Source organism: Pseudonaja textilis, chromosome 16, assembly GCF_049901715.1.
Source record: "Pseudonaja textilis isolate UNSWEBS1 chromosome 16, rPseTex1.2, whole genome shotgun sequence".
NCBI lineage: Eukaryota > Metazoa > Chordata > Lepidosauria > Squamata > Elapidae > Pseudonaja > Pseudonaja textilis.
Genome location: NC_142005.1, coordinates 4,551,670 through 4,579,421, shown reverse-complemented (window position 1 = coordinate 4,579,421; position 27,752 = coordinate 4,551,670). Strand labels below are relative to the sequence as shown.

Genomic DNA, 27,752 nt, shown 5'->3' with positions numbered 1-27,752 from the left:
TTAATATCACGACAATGAAGAGGCTATGGTTCTAAATCTGGAAGACCTCTAAGATCCCAACCTTTCCCTGTGAAGGAATCTACTGCCTCCTCTAAGGGATCTTTTCCAGCCATGTTGGGACGGTACTTCCCAGAATTCTTAGCCAATCTGTCTAGGGACAAGGGGATTCTGGGAGTTGCAGTTCCCGCACATCTAAAACACAAGGACTTAGACAGGATTGATCTAAACTTAACCACAAACTGCTACTAGGACAAAATTTAGGCAGTATATTTTTCCCGGAGGAAATTATCGTTTAAACCAGGACTGGTCCAATCTTGCAACTTTAAAGACCTGTGGACTTCAACTCCTAGAATGCCTCTCAGCCAACACAGAGTATTCTGGGAGCTGAAGTCCACAGGTCTTCAAAGTTGCCAAGGTTGGACACCCCTGACTTAAACCTTCCCTTGACCTGATAATATAGTACAGGTATGGCTATATATGGATGTTTTTCTCACTTTAACGCCCCACTCCCGCCTCCCAGAAAAAGCAGCTTTAGTTGAAAAAAGCAGCAATCTCACTAAGCGGAATGAATGAGAGGTAGTTCCTTTTCTAATTCAGATTAACTAGTTTACATTTAGACTTGTGAACACCATCTGTGTTCTATTTTTATTCAAATGCCAAATGAAATCGGATCAGTGCAACCCTGCACAGCCCTCTCCTGAACCCAGAAATGTTATCCCAGGATCCAGCCCTGTTCTTTATCCCAAGATGCCTTTCCAACTTAATTTGCAGACTCTTTATTTTCAATTCACCTAGGACATTTTTTCACCCTTTTTATCAAACTTGTTTCAGCCCAGTTTGCAATGTTGGGAGAACGGTACATGCAGAATTAGCTCTGCCCCGAATTATCTAATATCTTCCGGATCTCCAGCAGTTTGAGACTAATTTAAGGAGTTCTCACAATTATTAATTCTCCCCTTTCTTCCTGGAAAAGTTGAGAGCTGTTTCCCAACTCGGTCCCTTTTTGTCATCCAAGTTACTAGTCCTGTAAGGTTTGGCAATACATTCCACGGTATCAAAATGACCCCAACAAGGGAGGAAACGAGAGAATGTGGATTGCTTTGATACTAAAAAACATCCCAAAGTATTTCCCCCTCCCCTTCCGTAGGCCCTCCATCCATGTTATTCAACCAACTCTAGCCATTGTGCGTCACAAAATAATAAGTAATTTTTTAAAAAAATGGAGCAGAGGGAAAAAGAATCACACTTTCCATCACACGAGGAGCTGCCTGATGAGGTGACCTCAAAAGTTTGCAGAAATGCCAGCTGCAAAAATCCAGAATCTTTCCCAATACATTCAGATGTCTGCAGAAAAAGCAGAACGTTGCATTTGTTAAATGTGCGTACGTGTGTGTAAAAAGGGGGGGGGGGGGAGACCTTGGAGAAAGGGTTATGGCCCAATAAATTCAGTGTGTCCTCATCACGGAGGGAAGTTTCTTTAGCTGCCACAATAGAGGGGGCTTGGAGGAAAATCATTGGCCTTGAAGCCTTCAACAGATACGGAGTCAAAATCTTTGCAATCTTTATGCTGTTGCCGGGTGTCGGAGGGATAGGAGGGAGGCCATCAAAGGAGCAATTTGAGGAGGAAGGAGAGGGCGGCCCCACAGGAAAGTCCCAAGGCCAGGAAAAACGTCATGATGGCCCCCGCCAGCTCACTCTCTTCCGGCTGGACCTGCCTGGAAGAGAGAATGAATGTCCAAATTTGAAGGTCATAGAAGTCAGTCAATCCTTCTTTCCTTCCCTCCTTTTCTTCCTTCTATCTTTTTTCCTTCCTTCATCCATCCCTTTTTCTTCCTTCCTTCATCCATCCCTTTTTCTTCCTTTCTTCCCTCCCTTTTTCTTTCTTCTATCTTTTTCTTCCTTCCTTCCTTCCCTCCCTTTTCCTTCTTCTCCAACTTTTCCTCCATCCCTCCCTCCTTTCCTTCCTACCTTTTTCTTCCTTCCTTCCTTCCCACCATCTTTTTCTTCCTTCTCTATCTTTTTCTTTCCTTTCCTTTTTCTTTCTTCCTCCTCCCCCCTGCATTTTTTTCTTCCTCCCTTTTTCTTCCTTCCTTCCTGCCATCTTTTTCTTCCTTCTATCTTTTTCTTTCTTATGCCAGGCAGCTCAGATCTAGAACTTGCCATTTCCTGCTGGTTTCCCCATTGACTTGACCATGGGAAGCCAGCAGGAAATCAACTCGCTAACATGTGATTCGGTTAACAAAGGCAACTGGAACTGCAGTGACTGCCAGATACACTAAGCTTTATATTATATTAACCATATTGCTTAGTGACAGGAATCCCAATCCCAAGTGCTGTTATAAGTCAAGGACTACTCTGTAATCACAACAAAGCAAACACAAATCATCACAACTGGGGATTCCTCTGTACCTCATCCAAAAGCCACGTTTTTAAAGTTTCCTGGGACGTCTTTGAGATCAGAGCCATGCAGAACTTCGGGGGAACGGGACCTCATTCTGGAGCAGGGTTCTTCAACCTTGGCAACTTGGATTTCAACTCCCAGAGTTCCTCAGCCAGCTTGCTGGCTGGGGAATTCTGGGAGTTGAAATCCAACCATCTGAAAGCTGCCAAGGTTGACAAACACTGCTCCGTACAATTCCAGACAAATGGCTATTCAATCTTTTTTTAAAAGCCACAACTTCTGGCGGCAAGTAGTTCCCAAGTTAATTATTCTCCCTGTCAGGAAATTTCTTTTTAGTTTTAGGTTGGACCTCTCTTATCCTACTCACTTGGGTGCCAGGCACATGGTGAGGGAGACGAAGTAGCCATTGGAGAGAGAAAAAACCACCATCAGGACGACAAACCAGGCGTCGTGGCGGAAGAGCACAAGCCACTCGGTCTGGTTCTGGATGTTGCAGAAGAGAAACAAGGGGATGAGGAAGACTCGGAGTCCCACCGCGACGGGAAGGAGCCGAAGGTGCTTCTGCGGCTGGCGAGAGAAAAACCACGTTTCAACAGAACTTGTAAATAAAACATGTATTTATTTATTTGTATCCCACCTTTATTATTTTTGCGAATAACTCAGGGCGGCAAACATATCCGACACAGCTTCCTCCTCCTATTTTCCCCTTAACAACAACCCTGTGAGGTAGGTTGCCAAGCATCTGAACTTTGATCGTGTGACTATGGGGGCGCTGAAAGGGTTGTAAGTGTGAAAAACACTCCTAAGTCACTTGTTTCAGTGCCGTTGTCACTTTGAACGGTCACTAAACAAACAGTTTTAAGTTGAGGAATACCTGTATGGCTGCCCTTGATCTCCCCACCCTACCCCAATTCATGATGTCTGATCTTCCCCTCCGTGTCAGGGTTCCGATGGACGCCCTAATTATAAGACACACTATAAAAGAAAAAGGGCATTACAGAGGCTGGTGAAAACCGCCCAACGCATTATAGGGATTCCACTTCCTGCCATTGTGGACATTCAGAGGAAACGATGTCTGCACATCGTCCAGAAGGACCCCTTCCATCCAGCCCACAAACTGTTTACTCTTCTTCCATCTGGAAGGAGGTTCAGGTGCCTGCAGTCTAAGACCAGCAGGCTAGGGAACAGCTTTTACCACACAGCGGATTCCTTGCTGAACTCCTCAGTTCATTTGTCCCCACACGTATGCAGATGCTTCCCTTGATAATATATGATGTGTTTTGTACAATTCTCTGTGCATTTGTACTTATATTCAATGTGTCCATAAACATTTTGTACAGTTGCATATGTTCATGTATGTGCAGTCACACTTATCCTTGTGTGCGCGTGTACATACATTTTGTTGTGTTTTCCACTGACATATTCATAGGTGCCTTGCATATTTGCATACATATATTTATATTTTACTGTTGTTTTGCACTTCTGGTGGGATGCTAACTGCATTTTGTTGCCTGTATTTATGGCAATGACAATAAAGTTGAATCTAATCTAATCTAATCTAATCTAATCTAATCTAATCTAATTAATTCATGAGCCCTGAGCCAAGTTTCAAAAGAAATCCAATTATTTATTAGTAGCAACATGCCGGCACTTTTCCCAAGAGCAGTCAGGCTCTGCCCTACGTGATTTACTGCTCACCTGTGACCCCGTTTCCCCCCTCCTCCCAGGGTGTGTCATAAATCACATTCTCCAACGAGAAGCACTTTCCTGAGCTGTGGAAAACATGCCTTTTCGGCTGGCCCTGGTAACCTGCGATACCATCTGGAGAAAGGTATGCATGGACTGTGCTTCTGGTCACAGCTGCTCCATCAGTTCTCCCTCCCTCCTGCCTATGGCGACTCGAGAGCAGGCCAGGAATGCCTTACGAGTTGACATCCCACTTCTGCCACCAATTGCTCACCCAGAGGAAGTAGGAAGTGGAACTCCGCCCCAACCAGTCCATGACGTTGAAGAGAAGGAAGCAGCAAACGGGAGTGAAGTACTTCTCTAAGGGAGAGGAGAGAAGATGGGGAGACCCACAGAAGAGTTAAGACCCAGGAATGGGATTCAGCCGGTTCAACCCGGTTTGAGCGACCCAGACATTAAATTTACATTTGGTTCACTGGACTGATAGTTGAACTGACTGGCTGGCACCGCCCACCCTAACTGGCAGAAGTGCAGGGCCCACGCGGAGGCTCTGGGAAGGCATAAAACGGGCCAAACCGGAAGTTCTGGAAGTCTGGAAACAGGCCTGTTTCTGGAGGCCCTCCGCAGCCTGGGGCAGGCTGTTTTTGCCCTCTCAGAGGCCCGAGGGAAGCCTCCGGACTCTGGGGAAAGTGGAAAACGGCCCTACCGGAAGTTCCGGTAGGCCACACCCACCATGGCCGCACCCACTCAGCAGAAAACCAGTTGCTGGGATTTTTGAAACCCATTCCTGGTTAGACCGTGTCCTGAGTCAAGTTAACTCAGCCCTCCGAGTTCCAGACAGAGACCGCTTTCAGAAAACAGCCCAACCGAGGAACCACCAAGACCTCAACAATGCTAACAGAGAAAGCCACTGTCAGCTGGTGCTCCGTTCAAAATCCAGGAAAGAAATACTTAGACTTTTGTAATTAGAGAAAAGATGTCTTTTACCGGAAGTCAGTGGTAGAAAAAGAAAATTCTGAATCTGGGTAAATAGGCACGCACATCACATATATCAAGGGAGTGAAATGTTCCCACCCCCAACAGTTCAAACGGTTCTTCCAATTAAAAGTTGTGAACTACATCATGCGGACATCTCCAGGTGGTGATGATTAGTTGACCTTGGCTTACTCAGACAAAGGGTTGCAGTTGCGCAGAGAAGAGAAAGCTAAGCAGGAGTGAGAAACCCTTCCCAGTTTATACAATATTAGTTAGCAACACTTGCAGCTTACATCCCATACATTTCCCCCTTCCACCCCACCGTTACTCATGGCAGCCAGAAAGAAGCAAAGGAAAGGAGGAAGATCTTGAAGGCTGACATTCGGGCCTCCTAGAAAAAAAACGTTAGTCCTGTAAAAGAGGGAAATATAAAAGGCGCGACTTAATAACCAGTTCAGGTTTTAACAAACTAACGTGGAAAACCGGGTGAATTCGTCGAAGGCTTTTAGGTAATTTCAATTGGACTGTCACAGGGTTTACAATTCGTTCAATCAAGAAAGGACCAACATGCTTAGGACCAAATTTCTTTGACTTTTGAGTGGTTTGTAGATATCTGGTGGACAAAAAGACTTTATCGCCCACTTGATATGGGTTTTGTGGAGTCCTCTTTTTGTCTGCAAATTTCTTATGAGCCCGATGTGCGTCATCCAATGCTTTACGAACGACTGGCCAATTAAGCTGGAGTTGTGTTATCCATTCATCTAATGACTGAATACTAGGCCTCTCACAAGGGAGTTCGGGTATGGGTACAAAGTCTTGTCCCATTGCCACCTCTTCAAGGGGTAAATCCAGTACTACTATGGATAGAATTGTTATATGCGACTTCAGCAAATGGTAATAGGTCAGTCCAGTTATCTTGCTGATAGTTTATGTAACATCTAAGGTACTGCTCCAATACCGCGTTAGTCCTCTCACAGGCCCCATTGGTTTGGGGATGGTGGGCAGAACTTAATCCCTGGGCGGAGCCCAATGACTTCAGGAACTCCCTCCAAAAGTTTGAGGTAAATTGAACACCCCTGTCAGAGATTATGCGCTCAGGAACCCCATGTAATCTATAGACATGCAATATAAACAGTTTAGCCAACGTTTTTGCAGATGGAATCTTCGAACAAGGTATGAAATGTACTTGCTTGGAAAACAAATCAGTTACCACCCAAATAACTGTGTTTCCCCCGCTTTCGGGTAATTCCACTATAAAGTCCAACAACCCAGCTCAGACAGCACCCAGGACCCCAGAGTAAGGAGAAATTTCCTGACAGTTAGAACAACTGAACAGCTTGCCTCCAGAAATTATGGGTGCTCCATCACTGGAGGCTTTTAAGAAGAGATTGGACAGCCCTTCGTCTCAAATGTTATAGGGTCTGAGCAAGGGTTCGACTAGCAGAGCTTCCAACTTTGTTATTCTGTTATCCTCCTCCTCCTCTCTATAAACCCCACTCCCTTCCAGCACTGACATCTGCAAGAAAACTGAGCTCGGAGAGCACCAAGAACCAATATTCTTCTTCGTCCACTCCCTTCTAGGATGGATGATGTTACTTAGTTGGGTCATGAAACATCTGCAAGAAAACCACCACGCTCAAGACCTCCCCTTGGCTGGCTCTTTCCCATCAGCTGATTTTCAACTTGGAGAGGCACTGAGGAGTGGATCCCCCTTCCATAAATCCCCCTCTTGCCCCTAACCCCAGCTCCAGCCAATGCTGACCAACCCTGCCCCTTCGTGCCCTGTAATTAAATGACCCATCACTCACGCCAAGACTGATCCTGAGAAGAGCTGACAATTCTCGTGGTAATGGCCGGAAACACCGAGAGGGTAATGGAGAAGTCCATCACGATGGAGAGGGCCAGTAGCCAAATCTGAAGTGGGAAAGCAGAAGCGATGTGACACAATCCACGTTCAATATCTGGGTTGCTCTGTGGTCTCCCTTCAACCGGCATCAAGCGGAACACGATTCGAGAGCCAACTGAGTCCCAGTATAAAGGCAGTCCTTGAATTATGACCACAAGGGAGCCCGGAGTATCCATCATAAGGCATGAAAGTCATAATTTGAAGGCACCCATGTGATCAACCCAACTTTCTGACTTATTCTGCGGCAGTTGTTCAATGAATGTAGCAGTCATTCATTCCAATGGGCATTTTTTTGGCCAGAAACCAACAAAAAAATGATGGAAATAGCAGACATGTGACCAAGGAACATTTAATCCAAACCACTATTTCTCAACCTTGTTGACTTTAACATGTTTAACAGCTTCCACTCCCAGAATTCCCCAGCCAGCCTGCTTTAAGATGGGTGGACTTTAATTCCCAGAATTCCCCAGCTACTATGCTTTAAGATGGGTGGACTTAATATTATTTATACATTTTTCTTTAACATACATTGGTGCTTAGTAAGCAGTGTATTACCTAGATCAATTTACTTATACAGTACATAGTAATAGTAGTAGCAATATTGTTTATTTATACATATTAATAATCTTTCCACTTCTAACTTTTACCTCTATAATCTAACCATTGATAGAACAAATCCCACGTTAAAAAACTATTCTGTATCTTCTTTGGGGACACCTAATGATCTTTGTTGCTCTTCTCTGCACTCTTTCTAAGTTCTGAATATCCTTTTTTTTCTATCACGGTGAGCACAAATGGATGCGCTATTTTCAAATGTGACCTCAGGGACGTGGTATTAAGCATTAATATCACTTCCTGTCATCTTGATGCTATTTCTCTCTCTTCACGCAGCCCAAATTGTGAAGGCTTTTTGAAATCAACTTTTCAAAAGAAAGGAAAGATAAGCAATTACGTCTTCTTGCTTAAGAAGGCCCATTCCTAAAATACTTTTTGCAGAAGAGCGGTTTTTCTGTTGCCTAATCATTTTCTTTTTTCCCCCTATTTACCAGGAATTGAAACAGGAACTTCCGCTTTCTATAAGCAATGGTTCTTTCCTTCTTCTTTTATATATATATATATATATATATATATATATATATATATATATATATATATATATATATATATATATATATATTACTGTCTGGGTCATTTTACATATACATATTAGGGATAATAATAATAATATTCTTTGCTTATATATAATAGTATTCTTTCAACTTCCAATTTCTACTTTTATTATCTAACCATTGGTTTGAGTGGTGCAGTGGCCTAGACAGGGAACTCTGACCTCACCATCAGAAGGCTGTGAGTTCAATCCTAGGTAGAGGCATATATTTCTTTCTCTGGGCACAATTTTGTTCTGCTGAACAAAACTCCACTCTGGAAACAGGAAAGGCATCCGGCCAGTAAAATGCTCTGCTAGCTCCATTCAGTTGCCCAGACTCCACCCCTCAAGGAATTATGGAGTTGAGGATGATGATTATCTAACCATTGATAAAACAAATGGTTCTTACCTTCTTGAGCACACTGAAAAGGGAGGGGTCAGGGGCAACCACGCCCACCCCACTGCCTCCATTCATGACTTCTGGCGGGCAAGCCGAGCCAAACTTCTCCAGGACCACGGCGTTCCCATTCTTCATGTTGAGCGATTCTCCTTTGGAACTGTCTGCCACAAGAGCGGAGCCGTTCTCTGAAGAGATACAAAAGGGCGCCCGTCGAAATCAAATGACGTTGCAACTTTTTAAAGCTACAGGTAGCCCTCGACACTGAAACAAGTGACTTATGACCGTTTTTCACACTTACGACCATGGCAGTATTCCTGTAGGCGCATGATCAAAATTCAGACTGGCTCTCATTTATTTATTTTTTATATTTTATTTATACGTTTTTCTTTAGCATACATAAGTGCTTGATAAACAGTGTTTTATCTGGATCAATTTACTTATACATAATCATAATTTCCAATTTCTAATTTCTGCCTCTATTGTCTAACCATCGATAAAACAAATCTCACGTTAAAAAGTGTTCTATATCTTCTTTATCCGTTTTCTTTCATATCAACCTATCCATTTCTGCACCATCCAGTATTTTTTTTTAATTGTATTTTCTTCTGTAGGAATTTCCTCTTTTTCCCAGTTGCTGTGCAAATATAATTGCACTTAACAATGAGTCGCCATGGGCGAATAGGTGGCAATATAAATCAATCAATCAATCAAATAAATAAATAATTCTCACTGCTGTCAAGACATGTAATATTAAATATATGTTCCCTTTATCATATTTTTTTTCTGGTAGTATTATACCTAGCAAAAAATATTTCTGGCTTTAAATCTATATGTTGCTTTAACATTTTCTCTAACCACGTTTGTATTTTCGTCCAACACTTTTTTGCATTTGGGCATGTCCACCACATATGGAAGTAGGAACCCGGAAATGTTGCGTTTCCGACATTTGGCAGACCTGTTTTTAAACATCTTTGCTAGCCTTACTGGTGGCAAATGCTACCTGTAAAACATTTTGGTTTTTGGTTTTCCTTGTAAGTAGTTGCCATTGTCAAGGCACAGAGGCTGTACTTCCGGCAAATGCTCAGGAAGATCAATTTATCTCAGCATCTCCTTCTGTTCTGCTACCGCAGCACCATTGAGAGTGTCTTGACATGCGACATCTTTGCATGGGATGGGAGCAGCTCTGTAGCAGTCAGAAAAGCTCTTCAGAGAACCATTTAAACTTCCCAGAATATTATCGGACTCCAACTACCAGCCCTGGATGACATCTTCACATCTCGCTATTTGAGGAAGTCACACAAACAGTCTCGGAGACTCTTCCCATCCTGCTTACAATCTTTGTGAACTGTTGCCTTCTGGCAGAAGATACAGAACAATTAAAACTCGGACCACACATTTTTCTGAAGTTCTTTTTATCCCAGAGCTATAATTGTACTTAACAATGAACTTAAGGCTCACCATCAGTGAGCTATTGGACAGTATTGCTTGGTCTGTTGTGCGTTTTTGGGGGGCAGGGAACTTTGGCAGGTGGGATGGGTGGGTATTTGGGGATTGTCACGTGTGTGTAATAAAGAATAAAGATATACTATAGAATGAGATAAATGGCAAAAACTTTGGGACAGAAATTACAAATTGACAATTGAATTGTCAATTTGTAATGTTTGTCTCAAAGTTTTTGCCATTTATCTCATCCTATAGTATATCCAAATTATTTTGCCCATACTATCATTGTTTCATTCACCTGTTCATCTTCCATTTTAAGGGGCAACTTACTCATACTTATAACGGTCCGGTGGTCATGTAATCGCCATTTGCGACATTCTGAGAAGGAAAGAGGCGGGGGGAGAAAGGGAGCCAAATTTGTTCGATGACCCTGTGATTCACTTACCAACTGCACTGATCTGCTTAACAACCGTGGCAAAGATAGTCACAAAATTGGGGTGGAGGGGACTCGCTTAGCAATCGCTTTGCTTGGCCAAAGGAATTCTGCTTCCAATGGAGGTTGTAAGTTGAGCGCTAACTTTAAGTGAAATCAAAGGACTCTCCTCAGGCTGGATTCCAAATCTACGCCTCTCTCACCCCACCCAAAATGTATTTATAACTCTGGAATTTTACTTGTTTGGACTGGTGATGATTGCTGGAATGTTATTTTTGGGGTGGGTGCGGTGGGGAAATGACGACACAAATCCCAAAATGGCTACGGCCCAATTCTAATTTAATTTATGTTCAAACAGGTTGATGATTCATACTTATTCTCTGTGTACTTAATAGTTTTGCATTTACACAGAGTTCAAAATTAGGCTTCAGAAGCAGAATTGGAATACAAGTCATGCTTCCATGCCCTGGGGATGAGATTGTACCTCCCTGTCTTTCACAGCAGTTCAAAGAGAAACGCCCTAGCCAAATTTGATTTAATTCAAAACAGGCTGCAGGACAACAAAGGGGAAAGCAGAAATGAAATATTTGTCTCTATTGTTTTATTTTCTCTTTGTCTTTTTCTTCTAGTTTTAACGTGGATAAATAATAATATAGCAGGCTTTTAAATCGGGCTCAAAAATGTATATTATTTATTAAATTATTATTTATTATATTAAATGTATGTTATTTGTTGGAGTGGAGGTTTTCTGAAATGCTGCCAGTATACAGGTAGTGCTCAACTTACGACCAATATCAAACCCAATATTTCTGCTGCTAAGTGAGACAAGGGAATTTTGCCCCATCTTATGATTTTTCTTGCCACAGTTGATAAATGACTCACTGCAGTTGTTAAGTAAGTCACGCGGTTATTAACTGAAGCTGGCTTTCCCAATGGGGAATTCTGGGAATTGAAGTCCCAGAATAAAGCATGCTGCCTGGGGAATTCTGGGAGTTGAAGTTCATCCATTATGGAGTATGCTGGCTGGAGAATTCTGGGAGTTGAAGTCCACTCATTTTAAATCAAGCTGGCTGAGGAATTCTGAGAGATGAAGCCCGCCTTTATTAAAATTGCCAAGGTTGAGAAATATTGCTTTCAGCCTTCAACCCGTATCGGATGTTAGATTTTGGATATTGGGGGTGCAGGGAGAAACAATCAAATTCTCTTAGATCAGCCCATTTGTCCTTTGGACTTCGTTTCCCAGAATTCTGAGTCCAGCACTGGAAGATCGGCAGGCTGGGAAAAGACTGATTTGGAGACCAACCAGGCTTGCAGGACCAAACATTATATCTCCACCACCAGTAGCGATTCGATTTTTGACAACTTTTCCATTCTCCCCATTTAAAAAAAAAAAAATTCAAATATCCCACCTAGCGAAAGGAGGCCTGCCTTGGTCTCCAATTCACATCCCGAATCTCCTGGTGGTCTTTTCTCCAGATAGTAACGAGTGAAGGTCTGCAGAGAAAGAAGAGTTAATAGTCTCTCAACGGTCACCTGGTTTGCTGGGAGCTCCAGATCAAAATCGGGTTCTCAAGAAGCTAAGCTAAGGTTCTTGCTGGATGGAGCACTACTAGGAAATCCTAGAGCTTGAGAACAGAGAACCATACTTGGAATACCGCCCCCAGTTTTGGTCGCCACAATATAAATAAGATGTTGAGACTCTGGAAAGCGGTGCAGAGAAGAGCAACTAAGATGATTAGGGGGATGGAGGCTAAAACATATGAAGAAGAGTTGCAGGAACTGGATGTCAGGATTCCAGCACTTAACCCCATTTAAATCCTGAGTCTCGAGCCAAACTTCCAAAACTTCAAAAGGATTTATTGGGAGTTAAAAGATCCAGCATTGCCTGGGTGTAGCCGACTCTGAGACGTATAATTCATTGTCACCCTTGACCCTTATTTTCCCCCCACACCCTGGGTGTATCCTAATTCATATTCTCCAATGGGACACCTCCATAGCCCAGAGTCATCAATCATGCTCTCCAGTTAGAATTTTGCCTGGCAGAAACTTCAGTCACCTAGTTACTGTCTTTGAAAACATTTATGGAATGCACTTTCGGTTTTGCAAGCGGCTGCAATGCTCCCCCTCCCTGTCTATTGACAACTCCAAAAAGACCAGATAAATATTTCATGAGTTGACACTAGGTATGTCTACTTTAATGAAAAGAAAGAATAGGGAAGACAGAACAGTAGTCCAATATTTGGGCGGGGAGGGGGGGGGGGCTGCCCCAAAGAAGAAGGGGGTCAACCTATTCTCCAAAGCACCTGAAGGCAGGATGAGAAACAATGAATGAAAACTAATCAAGAGAGAGAAGCAACCTAGAAATAAGGAGAAATTTCCTGACAGTGAGAACAATTAACCAGTGGAACAACTTGCCACCGGAAGTTGTGGCTGCTCCATCACTGGAGGATTTTAAAAAGGGGCTGGACAGGCATTTGGTCTGAAATCGTGTAGGGTCTCCTGGTTGAACAGGGGGTTGGACTAGAAGTCCTCCAATAGAGTCCCTTCAGACTCTATTATTCTGTTAAGAGGGACAAAGCTTATTGTTTATTGTACCCCATGACTATCATTAAGTGTTTGTACTTTATGATTCTTGATGAATGTATCTTTTGTTGTATACTGAGAGCGTTTGCACCAAGACAAATTCCTTGTGTGTCCAGTCACACTATTCTGTTCTGTTCTGTTCTGTTCTGTTCTGTTCTATTCTATTCCACTCCATATTTTCTATTCTATTCCATTCCATTCCATTCCATTTTCTATTCCATTCCATTCCATTTTCTATTCTATTCTATTCTATTCTATTCTATTCTATTCTATTCTATTCTATTCTATTCTATTCTATTCCATTCCATTCCATTCCATTCCATTCCATATTCTATTCTATTCTATTCTATTCCATTCCATTCCATTCCATTCCATTCCATTCCACTCCATATTTTCTATTCTATTCTATTCTATTCTATTCTATTCTATTCTATTCTATTCTATTCTATTCTATTCTATTCTATTCTATTCCATTCTATTCTATTCCATTCCATTCCATTCCACCCTAAGGATCTTACCTGATGGGGAAGCAAGAGATAACAGGCAATAGAAACGAAGGTCCCAACACAGGGGGTAACGAAATAGATCAGGGCAGAAGACAGTCGGTCCAAGCCACCTAAAGGGAAGAGAAAATGGTGTCTTGGCAGAGAAATCCAAGGTTTTGCAACTCTTCAGGCACAGGACGCAATCACTATGTTCTCAACAGTTGGCTAAGCCAGCCTTAAACCCCTGAGCCAGAGGAGATCCTTCTTCCTTGCTCTACTTTTTTATAAAAGTTTTTTTATTTTTTTATAAGTACAAACAATTCATCTTCCATTTAACGGTGTGTTGTGGGGGTACAGATATCTTGTGCGACAACAATCAAAATTACTACCATATTCATTACTTTGATATTAGTTCTCCATTGTTATCTTATTATTAATATACATATCTCTCACACTATAACAATAACATGTTTAGATCTTCACTTATTATTAGTATATATATATATCTATCATTATAACCATTCTCTTCTTACCACGTTTAATTCTATTAAGATATTTTCCTTATTTCACTAATCTATTAGATATTTCTAGCTTTCATGTTTTTTCTCAAACCCACATATGATAATATGAGCCAGGTGTCCTTCTTCCTCCCTGTGGCAGGTAGTTCCCCAGACCAAAAAAGCTTTCTATTTGGATATTTCTGTGGGGATATTTTCAGTCCCCCCACCCAATTGGCAGACTGTTCTCTTCCCTACCCTTTGAAAGATCTTCCCTGGCTCTTTCAAATGAGGTGCTTTTCAGACACACTACACACACACACCGATACTCACTGGCCAAGGAAAGCAACATGGCGATGGCCGCAAACGTTCCCGCCATTCCTTGACCGCTGAGAAAAAGGGTGCTGTATCTTTGCGGGAAAGACCCCAGCAGGCCGAAAAGACTCCCTTGCAGAACGGCACAGAAGGCTGAGGAGAATGAAGGAAGACAAAGTCAGGAACGAGACTGTTTCGTGTCCATTTGGTTTTCGACTTAAAACGGTTCATTTAGTGACCGTTCAACCTGGAAATAAGGAGAAGCTTTCTGACAGTGAGAACAATCCACCCATGGATCAGAAGTTGCCTTCGGAAGTTGTGGGAGCACCATCACTTGTGGCTTTCAAGAAGAGATTGGACTCCCATTTGTCAGAAATGGTGTAGGGCAAGAGTGGCTAACCTTTTGGGGCTCCTGTGCCCAAAAATTGCGTGCGCGCTTATGCGCACATGCTTGCGTGCCAGCACCCAGAAGGCAATGTGTGTGGTCCCCCGCCCCCTGCGCATGCGCACGCAATTACCCCCCCCCTTACTTGCACTGTGCCTCCCAGCTGATTTTTGGCCCATTTGAGGCCTTTTCCGGCCTGCCAGAGGCTTGACGGAAGCCTCTGCAGGCTTTGCAGGCCGAAAAATGAGCCCGTTGTCACTTCTGCTATTTCCGGAAATACAGGAAGTGATGAAATGGGCCTATTTTTCATCCTGCAAAGCCTGCAGAGGCTTCCCTCAAGCCTCTGGCAGGCCAAAAAAGGCCCGAAAACCAGCTGGGAGGTGTATGCATGCACAGTGAGGTAAGGTTGCCTGGGGCTTGCATGCCAGCACAAATGGCACGCCAAGCCCAAGGTTTGCCATCATGGGTGTATGGTCTCCTGCTTGGTCCTCAAGCTCAAAACAACCCTGCGAGGTAGCTTGCCAAGAGTTTTTTTTGCGGGGGGGTGGTGGAGTGGGGCAAATGAAGATTTGAATGGAGTTCAAAGCTCAAAATATCAGATGTAACCGAGAGGAATTAGGGCAAAGATCTCCAAACTTGGCAACTTTAAGACTTATGGACTTCAACTCCCAGAATTCCTCAGCTATGCTGGCTGGAGAATTCTGGGAGTTGAAGTCCACAAGTCTTAAAATTGCCAAGTTTGGAGATCCCTGAATTAGGAGGTCCGTGGTGTGTTTTTCTGTGCTTGGGGTTTTTCTTACAGACGTTTTATGACCCAGCTAGGTAACATTATCAGTGCTACAGAGGAATGAACCAGCTCCAACTCACAGTTAATGAACCAAACGCTTGCCATGGTGATGGAGAAGAAACTCTGCGGTGACATCTTCACCTTAACCAAGATGGTGGTCAGCACAAAGAGGAGCAGAATTCCTGCCAAACTGCCCAAAATGCGCACTTTGTCCGAAATGCTTTGGAAGGGAGGAAAAAAAGGACATGTGAATAGCCGGAAAGTTAGTGCTGGCTTACAGACATCTCCCTGCTGGGAAAAAGGAAGGCATGAAGATATTTATTTATTTCTATCCCGCCTTTTTAATTTTTTACAAATAACTCATAATGCAGCAATCATCATTATCCGTCACACCTTCATCCTCCTATTTTCCCCATGACAACAATTCCGGGAGTTGTGAGTCAGCCCTGTCCCTTCCCTTCCCTTCCAACCCTTCCAAGCTTGCAAGCAAGGCCCCCTGCAAAATGAAGGACATACATACCATTTTGCAGCAACTAAGATTGTTGGCTGAGCTGGGACAAAAACAGCCAAGGAAAAGATTGAAACCTGGCAAACAGGCCCTTCGCCAGTCAATAAGAGTGTTGGTTTTTACTGTCAGCTTATCAAGTCCTTATAGGGACATGTTGGCTCAGTGGCTAAGACGCTGAGCTTGTCAATCAGAAAGCTCGGCCGTTCGGCGGTTCAAATCCCTAGCGCAGTGGTAGCTAACCTTTTTGGGCTCCTGTGCCAAAAATTGCACACGCATTAGCGTGTGCACACTCATGTGTCAGCACCCAAAATGCAATGCGCCCCCCCACGCCCCCTGCGCATGCATGCGCAATCCCCCCCGTCACCCCCTTACCTGCACTGTGCCTCACAGCTGATTTTTCCACTGGTTTGAGGCCTCTGCAAGGGTTTTCAGGACGAATAATAGGCCCGTTTCATCACCACTGGAATTACAGGAAGTGACGAAACGGGCCTATTACTCGCCCTGCAAATCCTGCAGAGGCTTTTTCCAAGCCTCTGGGAGGCTGAAAAAAGTCTCAAACCAGCTGAAAAATCAGTTGTGAGGCACACGCATGCGCAGTGAGGTAAGTTTGCCTGCGGCTCGCGTGCCAGCACAAATGGCTCTGCGTGCCACTTGTGGCACACGTGCCATAGGTTCGCCATCACGGCCCTAGTGCCATGTAACGGAGTGAGCTCCCGCTAACTTAACCCAGCTTCTGCCAACCTAGCAGTTCGAAAGCATGTAAAAAAATGCAAGTAGAAAACTAGGGCCCCCTTTGGTGGGAAGGTAACAGCGTTCCGTGCGCCTTCGGCCATGCCGGCCACATGATCACGGAGACGTCTTCGGACAGCACTGGCTCTTCGGCCTTGTAACGGAGATGAACAGCGTCCCCTAGAGCCGGAAACGACTAGCACGTTTGTGCGACAGGAACCTTTACCTTTACCAAGTATTTAAGAGCTGAGCACAAAGAAACAACGACTTAATAGCCAGCTATCAACAACTACAAAGCCACACACCACAGGCACCCCATAAATACTACACACTGAATAGCCCAAAGCACATATTCTGCTGGAGAGGTTCCCTGAGGAGCATCAGTCTGAACCTCTGGTCCCTGTAAAACCGACCCAGACCGGATCCTGCAAGGATCCTTCTCACTGAGCAGAACAATCAGGCCCGAAAGAGAGAAACGTGGTAAGAGGCAGCCGGCAAGTCAAACGCAGAGAGAAAAACAACCCAAACATTGAGAGAGAGAGTGAAAAACGTGTCTCACCAGCGATAGAGGATGGAGTTGAGAAAGGTGAAAAGCAGCAAAGGCAACTGAGAAAGGAGGGTCAGCCAGTTACTGAAGCTGAATTCGTCTTTGCAGGCGGACCCCGGTTGGGGGTTCAAGGCTGTCTGATTCTCAGTCGCTCCGGCAGAGCAGTTCCCCATGAGCCTGGCCTCGAAATACTGGCAGGAGAGAAAGCGTATAATTAGAAACACACACGTGTCACAGAGTCCATTGTGTGGTGATGCTGTGTTGTGGTTCACCAGCAGCATGTCTGGGCGGCTGAGGTCTCAGAGAGAGAGGACTCGGATGAGGGGCCTGCGTGTGATGCAGGGATGGGGCCAGGACCATCAGGGAGTGGAGTGCTGCCTTCGGAGCTTGTGGAGGCTGGCAGCAGTGATGAAGAGGCCCCTGAGGAGCCTGTGCCCACGCAGGACTGCTAGAAGGAAAGAGCAGCTGCAGCAGCACAGGTGACTCGGGAGTAAGGCTGCAAGGTAATGGCCTTCCCTTAAGAGATAAAAGCCAGCTGAGAAATCGGAGTTCTTTGCAGAAAGCAAAGAAGTTTTTGCACTCAAGCCTGGTGGATGTTCAGAATATCTTGGTTGGTGTTTGGAGACTCCTTAGTGTTTGAAATATTTCTTAGTAACTTTATCTTGTGTTCTTAGCAGCCCTGCACCACCTTGGCAAGGCTCGTTCTTATCAGAGACAATTAGTCTGAAACAGCCTTTTAACCGTGAAGGAATGGAATTCATAAAGAATCATTAAAAGGTTTTGCTGTTACGTCCGTTTCATGTTTGTTTCCTTGGAACAAGGTTTGGGTCAGAACACGCTGCTCCATAGACCCCCATGGACCCCGAGGATGTAACAGGGATTAAGTAGGCTTTAAGAAACCTAGTCTGATGTATCTTCCTAATGCACCCCTCCCCCTCCCAATGAAACAAATGTAATTAGGAAAAAAAATGAAGCAATTGGGTGAGAAAAGAGTCCTAATAGTCAGGAAATGGACTGAATTGGATGGGATCTTAAGAGGCCATCTATCCCGACCCCGCGCTTAATGGAATCAGGCCTATCCTTCATATAAAGAGTGACACCTTTCCATCCCACCATTCCTGGCCTGATTCCTACAGGTAGTCCTCAACTTACAACAGTTCATTTAGTGACCATTCAAAGCTACAACGGCTCTGAAAAAAGGGACTTAGGACCGTATTTCACACTTACGACCATAGCAGCACCCCCCACGATCAAAATTCAGAGGCTTGACCACTGATACATATTTATGACCTTTACTGTGTCCCTTTTGTGACCTTCTGACAAGCACAGTCGATGTGGAACCCTGACTCACTTAACAACCGTGTAACTAACTTATCCGCTGCAGATTCACTTAACAGCCGCGGCAAGAGAGGTCGTAAAATGGGGCAAAACTCACTTAACCGCTGTCTTGCTTAGCGACAGAAATACTGGGCTCAATCGTGGCCGTGAGTCGAGGACTACCTGTAATTGTCTCTAAACGAGGATCAGAAGGAGAATAGAGGGACATAAAGCAGAGCATCTCAACCCCTCCAATGGCCCAGGACTGTCTCCCGAACGAAGGACTTACCGGAATGGCTGTGATGAAAAAATTCCACGGAAGAAGAGTCCCCAGGCCCAGGAGGAAAAATAGGATTCCCACACAGTGGAACCTGGAAAGAGAAAAAAAACCCCATTCAGATGACCAGACTTTGACTCTACCTACTGCAGAAGAGGGAGGGAGGGAGAGGGAGAAGGAGAGAAATGGATAGATTAGTCATTACTAGATAGATGCTGAGATAGACAGATAGATAGACAGACGGGTGGATGGACGGACAGACACAGAATGGCTGGGATAGATAGATAGATAGATAGATAGATAGATAGATAGATAGATAGATAGATAGATAGATAGATAGATAGATAGATAGATAGATAATGAAATAGAGAAATGGATAAACAGAAATAGATTAGTCTTTAATAGATAGATGCTGATAGACAGGCAGGCAGGCAGGCAGAATGGATGGGATAGATAGATATAGACAGAAAGAAATAGAGAAATGGATAAATAGAAATATATTAATCATTAATAGATAGATGCTGAGACAGACAGAATGGATGGGATAGATAAAATGGATGAGATAGATAGATAGATGGATAGATAGATAGATAGATAGATAGATAGATAGATAGAGAAATAGAGAAATGGATAAATAGAAATAGTTTAGTCATTAATAGATGCTGAGATAGATAGACGGACAGACAATGTTCTTGAAAAAGCTGAGGTTTTTCTCCTGATTCATTCAGCTGTGTGTGTTTGTGTGTGTGTGTGTGTGTGTGTGTGTGTAAGTAACTGTGGGCTTTATTTATTTCTAAACCTGAAAATGCAGTTTGCAGAAGACAGAGTAGAACTTTTGGTGGGAGGGAAGAAAGGGCTAGAAAATAAATCCCTGTCCGCCAGGAAAACCTGAAGATTTCAGAGTTTTCATCCTCATCCTGCTAGCAAAAAACACTCTACATATGCTCAGAATGACAGAGGCACATCCTGCCTCTTAAGGACACAAGCGGTTGTCTCGGAGGTGCTAAAATTCCTTTCCATCGAAACGGCTTATGACGTTGCTCAGGTTTCTAAGGAATTAACCCCAAACAGAGCCTGTAGGATTGATTCTTGCATCCTAAGGTTTTCCAAGCACATACCGTCCCTGTCTTACTGTTCCCACTTATTTGTACTTATTCATCATGTATATACTTATACCTGTTTATACTTACATGTTTATATGTTATGTTCATACTTATATTTGTTTTCTCATACATGCTTGACATACATACATACATACATACATACATACATACATACATATATACATACATACATAAATAGCCAGCCTGGACTGGAAACACACACATTGCAACTTACACGTCTCTGGGCATTTCCTGTGATCCCATGATTAACCGATTTCCTGAAGCGGGAACAGGAAACGTAGCGCAGTTGCTCTTCTATCCGACCAGAGCTGGATCTGGAGGGTAACAGAAAATGATTGAAAGAGGAAATTCAGCCTACCGTCTCCCAGGAGCTGAACCCAGCAGCAGGTGCCTTTGCCCTTTGTAGAATCACAAGGCTAGAAGGGGGCCTTGGAGGTCTTCTAGTCCAACCCTCTGCCAAAGCAGGAGATTTTACACCAGCCCAGACAAATAGGCGTCCAATTTTTTTTTCTTTGAAAAACGATTTTCTTAAAAGAATTATCTGTAATATCCCACCTTTATTATTTTTATAGACAATTCAAGGCAAGGGATATAGATAGATAGATAGATAGATAGATAGATAGATAGATAGATAGATAGATAGATAGATAGATAGGAGAGATGAGAGATTAGATTGATAGACAGATGATGGACAGACAGATCTGATAGATAGACAGATCTGATAGAGATAGATAGATAGATAGATAGAGATGATAGACAAATATAAGAGAGAGAGATGATAGAGAGATAGAGATAGAAATGAGAGAGATATGATAGGTAGGTAGTTAGGCAGGTAGACAGAGATAGATAGAGATAGATAGATAGATAGATAGATAGATAGATAGATAGATAGATAGAGATGATAGAGATAGAGATATCAGAGATGGATTAGACTGATAGACAGATATGATAGATATATAGACAGATAGATATAAGAGATGATAAATAGACAAATATAAGAGAGAGAGGTGATAGAGAGAGAGAAATGAGAGAGATATGGTAGGCAAGTAGGTAGATCGATCGATCCAACACATCTTCTTCCTACTATTTTTCTCCACAATAACAATCCTGTAACATGGGTTGGGCGGAGAGAGAATGACATGGCTAAGGCGGGACTAGAACTCATTGTCCCCTGGTGATTGGCCCAAAGTCAGCTAGCTTTTCTGCCTAAGAAAGGACTAGAATTCACCGTCTCCCGCTCTCTTGCCTGATGACATATTATGCTTCATTATGAAACTTTGTGGTTGGGGTTAGTTTTTGGGGAGGAAAATATGAGGGAAAAACTTCAGCCTCTGCATACCAGCATCCATCAGTATTCATCTGGCTAGCCTCCTGTCAGTGTGTGAGAGTTGAGGGCTGTTTGGAAACTGAAGCAGTATTTGTTGTGTGAACAAGGAGACAGCAAGGAGCCTGGGCATGGCTTAGCTCAACTGTTCTGTACTGCTTGATGCTGTACTGCTTGATGCTGTGAAACTAAAACTGAAACTCGTCTCCTTTGCTTGCGTTTTGCATTTGGAAGAGATTTCTTTTCAGGTGGGGAGAGAGAGTCGAACTCCTTAGCATCAGAGAATAATAATAATAATAATAATAATAATAATAATAATGATAATAATAATAATAATAATAATAATAATAATAATAATATCAGAAATACTAATGATCTGATGGTCATTTGGAAAAATCCTTTCTTAGAGAGCACCTAGAAGCCAAGAGGAACATATGGGCCAAATTTCAAGTTTGTAGGCTTTACGGTTCTGGAGATTTTGTGATGATGCATGAGTGCTATTTCACTTTTAGATAGATAGATAGATGATAGATAGATAGATAGATAGATAGATAGATAGATAGATAGATAGATAGACAGACAGACAAATAGACAGACAAATAGATAGGAAGGAAGGAAGGAAGGAAGGAAGGAAGGAAGGAAGGAAGGAAGGAAGGAAGGAAGATAAAGTATAGCTGCAACAAAAGAGACGTTTATGCAATTTGAAGCAGAATTGAGAAAGCCAGGCTGGGTCAAAGGCTTTCCGGTGCTGGGAAACATTTTTGTGGAGGGTTGTTTGATCTAGTTAGCCTTTTAAAACCGGCCAGTTCACACCAGTTAGGCCTGATTCAGAGGTTACGACATCCAGAAACTACTTCATATCCTGACCTTGATGAATCAACCTGCCCTGAAGATGGCCACGTGGCTACCTGGCCTGGTTAAATCTGGAAGAGTCAGAATTGGCTTGTGTGTTTACCTGGCACTCTCATTTCGGTTGTACCAGGAGGGTTATATTCACACCATCATCATAACAAAAAAAAAAAAGCTGAAATCAGATTTTTATTCCAAAAGTACAATTAAGTTATTTACATTGTCCTGCATTTGTACCCAGTGGGTTGATCATTTTCTACACCTAATTGCGTCTGTCTGACTTTATTTTTATTCTGAAACTGCTTCCAGATTTTGGGCTTTTATATTTTGAAAAACCAATAAAATCATATAGAGACAGATACAGATAGATATAAATAGATGATAGAGATGATGAATGAGATAAGAGGAGGTGGGTAGGTAGATAAATAGACAGAGATGATAGCTATAGAGGTAGGCAGGAAAATGATAGAGAGATACAGACAGACAGAGATCCTAGATGACTGATAGACAGACAGGATAGAGGATAGACAGAAAAATAGAGGATATAGCTAGATAGAAAAATGAGAGATAATAGATATAGATATACCGGTAGATCGATAGAAAAATGATAATGATACATAGATGATATAGATAGAGACAGACACAGACAGAGATCATAGATAGAGAGATGATTGATAAGACAGACAGATGATAGATAATAGATATATAGAAAAATGATAAGAGATGGTACGTAGGTAGGAGGTAGGTAGGTAGGTAGATAGAGATAGAGATAGAGATAGAGATAGATAGATAGATAGATAGATAGATAGATAGATAGATAGATAGATATAAATAGATGATAGAGATGATAAATGATAAGAGATGGTACATAGGTAAGAGGAAGGAAGATAGATAGATAGATAGATAGATAGATAGATAGATAGATAGATAGATAGATAGATGATAGAGATGATAAATGAGATAGAGGTGGTAGGTAGGTAGGTAGATAAATAGACAGAGATGATAGAGATGATAGTTATAGAGGTAGACAGAAAAATGATAGAGAGAGAGATACAGACAAGAGATGGTAGGTAGGTAGATAGATAGATATGGATGGATGGATGGATGGATGGATGGATAGAGAGAGAGAGAGAGAGAGATAACTTGCTGGCTGTGATATCCAGAGATGCCCCACTCAGGGGGGTTCACAGGATGGGGTGTTTCAGATCCGGGTTGGGGTCCCCCACCCCAAAGGCTGATCTGAGCCTAGTTAGCCGGTTTGCGGGGGGAAGGGGCAACCATGTCCCCTTCACACGATCCAGAAGTGCCGCCCGACCCCTTTTCTCCTTCGTCCCATCCAGCGGCCCCGACCTGCCCTTCGTTGCACGAGGCAACCCCTTCCCGAGAAAACCCTGATTAACACGCGCGCACGCACACACACACACACACACACACACACACACGGGTAACCCGGTCGTGCGAATGCAGCCCCGCGGCTCCTACCTGGTTCGGTCACCCGAGTCGGAGGACCCGGAGCTTCCGCGGGCAAGAGGCCGGCATCTCCCCGCGGCTTCCCCCAGGGATGCCTGGAGCTTAGGACCCGCGGCGGGTTGCCGAGAGCAGCCGGGATCCCCAGACCCGCCCGGGGCTTCTGAGTCTCGGCGACCCGCAGCCGCCGACCGCACGCAAGACCCCGGCAGGCCCTGGACGGGGAGGAGCCGGCCCGGCTCGGCGTCTGCGTGCTGGCTGGCCACGCCGCCGTCCTCCGAACGACCTCTGCGGGGAAAGGCCCGGCCAGTATCCCCGGTAGCCGCCCTCCCGCCCCGCGCGCTCCCGGGCCGCCCGGCGCTCGGCGGCCAGGGATGAAAGGACGGAAGGGAGAAAGAGATGAAGGAGGAGGGAAGGAATGGAGGGAGGCAAAGGGAGAAATAGGGAGGGAGAAAAGGAAGGAACGAAAGGAGGGAAGCAAAGAGAAATAGGGAAGGAGAAAAAGAGGGAAGGAATGGAGGGAAGCAAAGGGAGAAAGGGAGGGAGAAAAGGAAGGAAGCAAAGAGAAATAGGGAAGGAGAGAAGGAGAAAAAGAGGGAAGCAGTGGGGGAAGCAAAGGGAGAAAAAGGGAGGGAAAAAAGGAAGGAAGGAAAGAAGGGAAGCAAAGAGAGAAATAGGGAGGGAAGGAGGGAAGGAGAAAAAGAGGGAAGGAATGGAGGGAAGCAACGGGAGAAAGAGGGAGGGGGAGGAAAGGAGGGAAGGGAGAAATAGGGAGGGGGAGGAAAGGAAGGAGGGAGGAAAAAGGAGGAGCAAAAGAGAAATAGGAAAGGGGAAGGAAAAGAGGGAAGGAATGGAGGGAAGCAAAGGAGAAAGGGAGAAAAGAGAAATAGGAAGGAGAGAAGGAAAATGAGGGAAGGAATGGGGGAAGCAAAGGAGAAAAGGGAGGAAGGGAAGGAAGCAAAGGAGAAAGAGGGAAGGAGAAAAAGAGGGAAGGAATGGAGGGAAGCAAAGGAGGAGGGAAAAAGGGAAGGGAGAAATAGGGAAGGGGAAAAAAGAGGGAAGGAATGGAGGGAAGCAAAGGGAGAAATGAGGGAGGGAGGAAAGGAAGGAAGGGAGAAATAGGGAAGGAGGGAGGGAGGAAAGGAAGGAAGGAAGGAAAGCAAAGAGAAATAGGGAAGGGGGAAAAGAGGGAAGGAATGGAGGGAAGCAAAGGGAGAAAGAGGGAGGAGGGAAGGAGAAAAAGGAGAGGGAAGGAATGGAGGGAAGCAAAGGAGAAAGAGGGAAGGAGAAAAAGAGGAAGGAATGGAGGGAAGCAAAGGGAGAAATAGGGAGGAGGGAAGGAGAAAAAGAGGGAAGGAATGGAGGGAAGCAAAGGGAGAAATAGAGGGAAGGAGAAAAAGAGGGAAGGAATTGGGAGAAAGAGGGAAGGAGGAGGGAAGGAAGGAGGGAAGCAAAGGGAGAAATAGGGAAGGAGGGAAGGAGAGGGAAGGAAAGAAGGGAAGCAAAGGGAGAAATAGGGAAGGAGGGAAGGAGAAAAAGAGGGAAGGAATGGAGGGAAGCAAAGGGAGAAATAGGGAAGGAGGGAAGGAATGGAGGGAAGCAAAGGGAGAAATAGGGAAGGAGGGAAGGAGAAAAAGAGGGAAGGAATTGGGAAACAAAGGAGAAGCAAAGGGAAAAGGAGAAGGAATAGGGAAGGGGAGGGAAGGAGAAGGAGAAAAGAGGGAAGGAATGGAGGGAAGCAAAGGGAGAAATAGGGAAGGAGGGAAGGAGAAAAAGAGGGAAGGAATGGAGGGAAGCAAAGGGAGAAATAGGGAAGGAGGGAAGGAGAGGAAAAGAGGGGAAGGAATGGATGGAGGAAGCAAAGGGAGAAATAGGGAAGGAGGAAGGAGAAAAAGAGGGAAGGAATGGAGGGAAGCAAAGGGAGAAATAGGGAAGGAGGGAAGGAGAAAAAGAGGGAAGGAATGGAGGGAAGCAAAGGGAGAAATAGGGAAGGAGGGAAGGAGAAAAGAGGGAAGGAATGGAGGGAAGCAAAGGGAGAAATAGGGAAGGAGGGAAGGAGAAAAAGAGGGAAGAATGGAGGGAAGCAAAGGGAGAAATAAGGGAAGGAAGGAGAAAGGAAGGAGAAAAAGAGGGAAGGAATGGAGGAAGCAAAGGAGAAATAGGGAAGGAGGGAAGGAGAAAAAGGGAAGGAATGGAGGAAGCAAAGGGAGAAAGAGGGAAGGAGGGAAGGAGAAAAAGAGGGAAGGAATGGAGGGAAGCAAAGGGAGAGAAAGGAGGGAAGGAGAAAAAGAGGGAAGGAATGGAGGGAAGCAAAGGGAGAAATAGGGAGGGAGGGAAGGAGAAAAGAGGGAAGGAAGGAGAAGCAAAGGGGAAGCAAAGGGAGAAATAGGGAAGGAGGGAAGGAGAAAAGAGGGAAGGAATGGGGGAAACAAAGGGGAAAGAGGGAAGGAGGGAAGGAGAAAAGAGGGAAGGAATGGAGGGAAGCAAAGGAGAAATAGGGAAGGAGGGAAGGAGAAAAAGAGGGAAGGAATGGAGGGAAGCAAAGGGAGAAATAGGGAAGGAGGGAAGGAGAAAAAGAGGGAAGGAATGGAGGGAAGCAAAGGGAGAAATAGGGAAGGAGGGAAGGAAAAAGAAGAAGGAAGCAAAGGAAAAGAGGGAAGGAGGGAAGGAGAAAAAGAGGGAAGGAATGGAGGGAAGCAAAGGAGAAATAGGGAAGGAGGGAAGGAGAAAAAAGAGGGAAGGAATGGAGGGGAAGCAAAGGGAGAAATAGGGAAGGAGAAAAAGAGGGAAGGAATGGAGGGAAGCAAAGGAGAAATGAGGGAAGGAGTGGAGGAGAAAAGAGGAAGAAGGGAGAAAAAGAGGAAGGAATGAGGGAAGCAAAGGGAGAAAAAGAAGGAGGAAGGAGAAAAGAGGGAAGGAATGGAGGGAAGCAAAGGGAGAAATAGGGAAGGAGGGAAGGAGAAAAGAGGAGGGTGGAAAGCAAAGGGAGAAATAGGGAAGGAGGGAAGGAGAAAAGAGGGAAGGAATGGAGGGAAACAAAGGGAGAAATAGGGAAGGAGGGAAAAAGAAAAAGAGGAAGGAATGGGGGAAACAAAGGAGAAATAGGGAAGGAGGGAAGGAGAAAAAGAGGGAAGGAATGGAGGGAAGCAAAGGGAGAAATAGGGAAGGAGGGAAGGAGAAAAAGAGGAAGGAATGGAGGGAAGCAAAGGAGAAATAGGGAGGAGGGAAGGAGAAAAAGAGGGAAGGAATGGAGGGAAGCAAAGGGAGAAATAGGGAAGGAGGGAAGGAGAAAAGAGGGAAGGAATTGGAGGGAAGCAAAGGGAGAAATAGGGAGGAGGGAAGGAGAAAAAGAGGGAAGGAATGGAGGGAAGCAAAGGAAATAGGGAAGGAGGGAAGGAGAGAAAGAGGGAAGGAATGGAGGAAGCAAAGGGAGAAATAGGGAAGGAGGGAAGGAGAAAAAGAGGGAAGGAAGGAAACAAAGGGAGAAATGGAGGGAAGGAGAAAAAGAGGAAGGAATGGAGGGAAGCAAAGGAGAAATAGGGAAGGAGGAAGGAGAAAAGAGGGAAGGAATGGAGGGAAGCAAAGGAGAAGAATAGGGAAGGAGAAAAAGAGGGGAAATGTGGAGGAGCAAAGGGAAAAGAGGGAAGGAAGGAGAAAAAGAGGGAAGGAAAGGGAAGCAAAGGGAGAAATAGGGAAGGAGGGAAGGAGAAAAAGAGGGAAGGAATTGGGGGAAACAAAGGGAGAAAGAGGGAAGGAGAAAAAGAGGGAAGGAATGGAGGGAAGCAAAGGGAGAAATAGGGAAGGAGGGAAGGAGAAAAAGAGGGAAGGAATGGAGGGAAGCAAAGGGAGAAAGGGAAGGGAAGGAGAAAAAGAGGGAAGGAATGGAGGGAAGCAAAGGGAGAAATAGGGAAGAGGGAAGGAGAAAAAGAGGGAAGGAATGGAGGGAAGCAAAGGGAGAAATAGGGAAGGAGGGAAGGAGAAAAAGAGGGAAGGAATGGGAAGCAAAGGGGAAATAGGGAAGGAGGGAAGGAGAAAAGAGGAAGGAATGGAGGGAAGCAAAGGGAGAAAGAGGGAAGGAGGGAAGGAGAAAAAGAGGGAAGGAGGAAGCAAAGGGAGAAAAGGGAAGGAGGGAAGGAAAAGATGGAAGGAATGGAGGGAAGCAAAGGG

General features: G+C 44.3%; 1 protein-coding gene across 3 annotated transcripts; it reads right to left on the bottom strand.

The window, feature by feature from the left end:
* Positions 1–767: 767 nt before the first annotated feature.
* Positions 768–23,849, bottom strand: SLC29A2 (solute carrier family 29 member 2). Of its 3 annotated transcripts, none has more exons than XM_026716395.2 (13): positions 23,601–23,849; positions 20,160–20,259; positions 18,834–18,915; positions 17,240–17,418; positions 15,524–15,663; positions 14,290–14,424; positions 13,493–13,590; positions 11,801–11,885; positions 8,525–8,700; positions 6,871–6,976; positions 4,362–4,447; positions 2,769–2,968; positions 768–1,715 (listed from the first exon to the last, which is right to left on the bottom strand). In XM_026716395.2, the coding sequence occupies exons 2-13, from the start codon at positions 20,186–20,188 to the stop codon at positions 1,604–1,606; spliced, it is 1,428 nt and encodes a 475-aa protein (XP_026572180.1). In that variant the 5' UTR covers positions 20,189–20,259; positions 23,601–23,849; the 3' UTR covers positions 768–1,603. The 3 variants fall into 3 exon arrangements, with proteins under 3 accessions (XP_026572180.1, XP_087770337.1, XP_087770338.1); XM_087914211.1 differs by having other exon boundaries at positions 1,076–1,344; XM_087914212.1 differs by lacking the exons at positions 768–1,715; positions 2,769–2,968; positions 4,362–4,447 and adding an exon at positions 5,055–5,453.
* Between the last annotated feature and the right edge of the window lie 3,903 nt (positions 23,850–27,752).

Excerpts from the sequence above, each read along its gene's own strand:
- SLC29A2 (XM_087914211.1), bottom strand. The coding sequence starts at position 20,188 with ATGGGATCACAGGAAATGCCCAGAGACGT. Across the intron at positions 13,591-14,289 it reads CATGTTGCTTTCCTTGGCCA|GTGGCTTGGACCGACTGTCT; the intron begins GTGAGTATCGGT and ends TCTTCCCTTTAG. Across the intron at positions 6,977-8,524 it reads TTTTCAGTGTGCTCAAGAAG|ATTTGGCTACTGGCCCTCTC; the intron begins GTAAGAACCATT and ends TTCCCACTTCAG.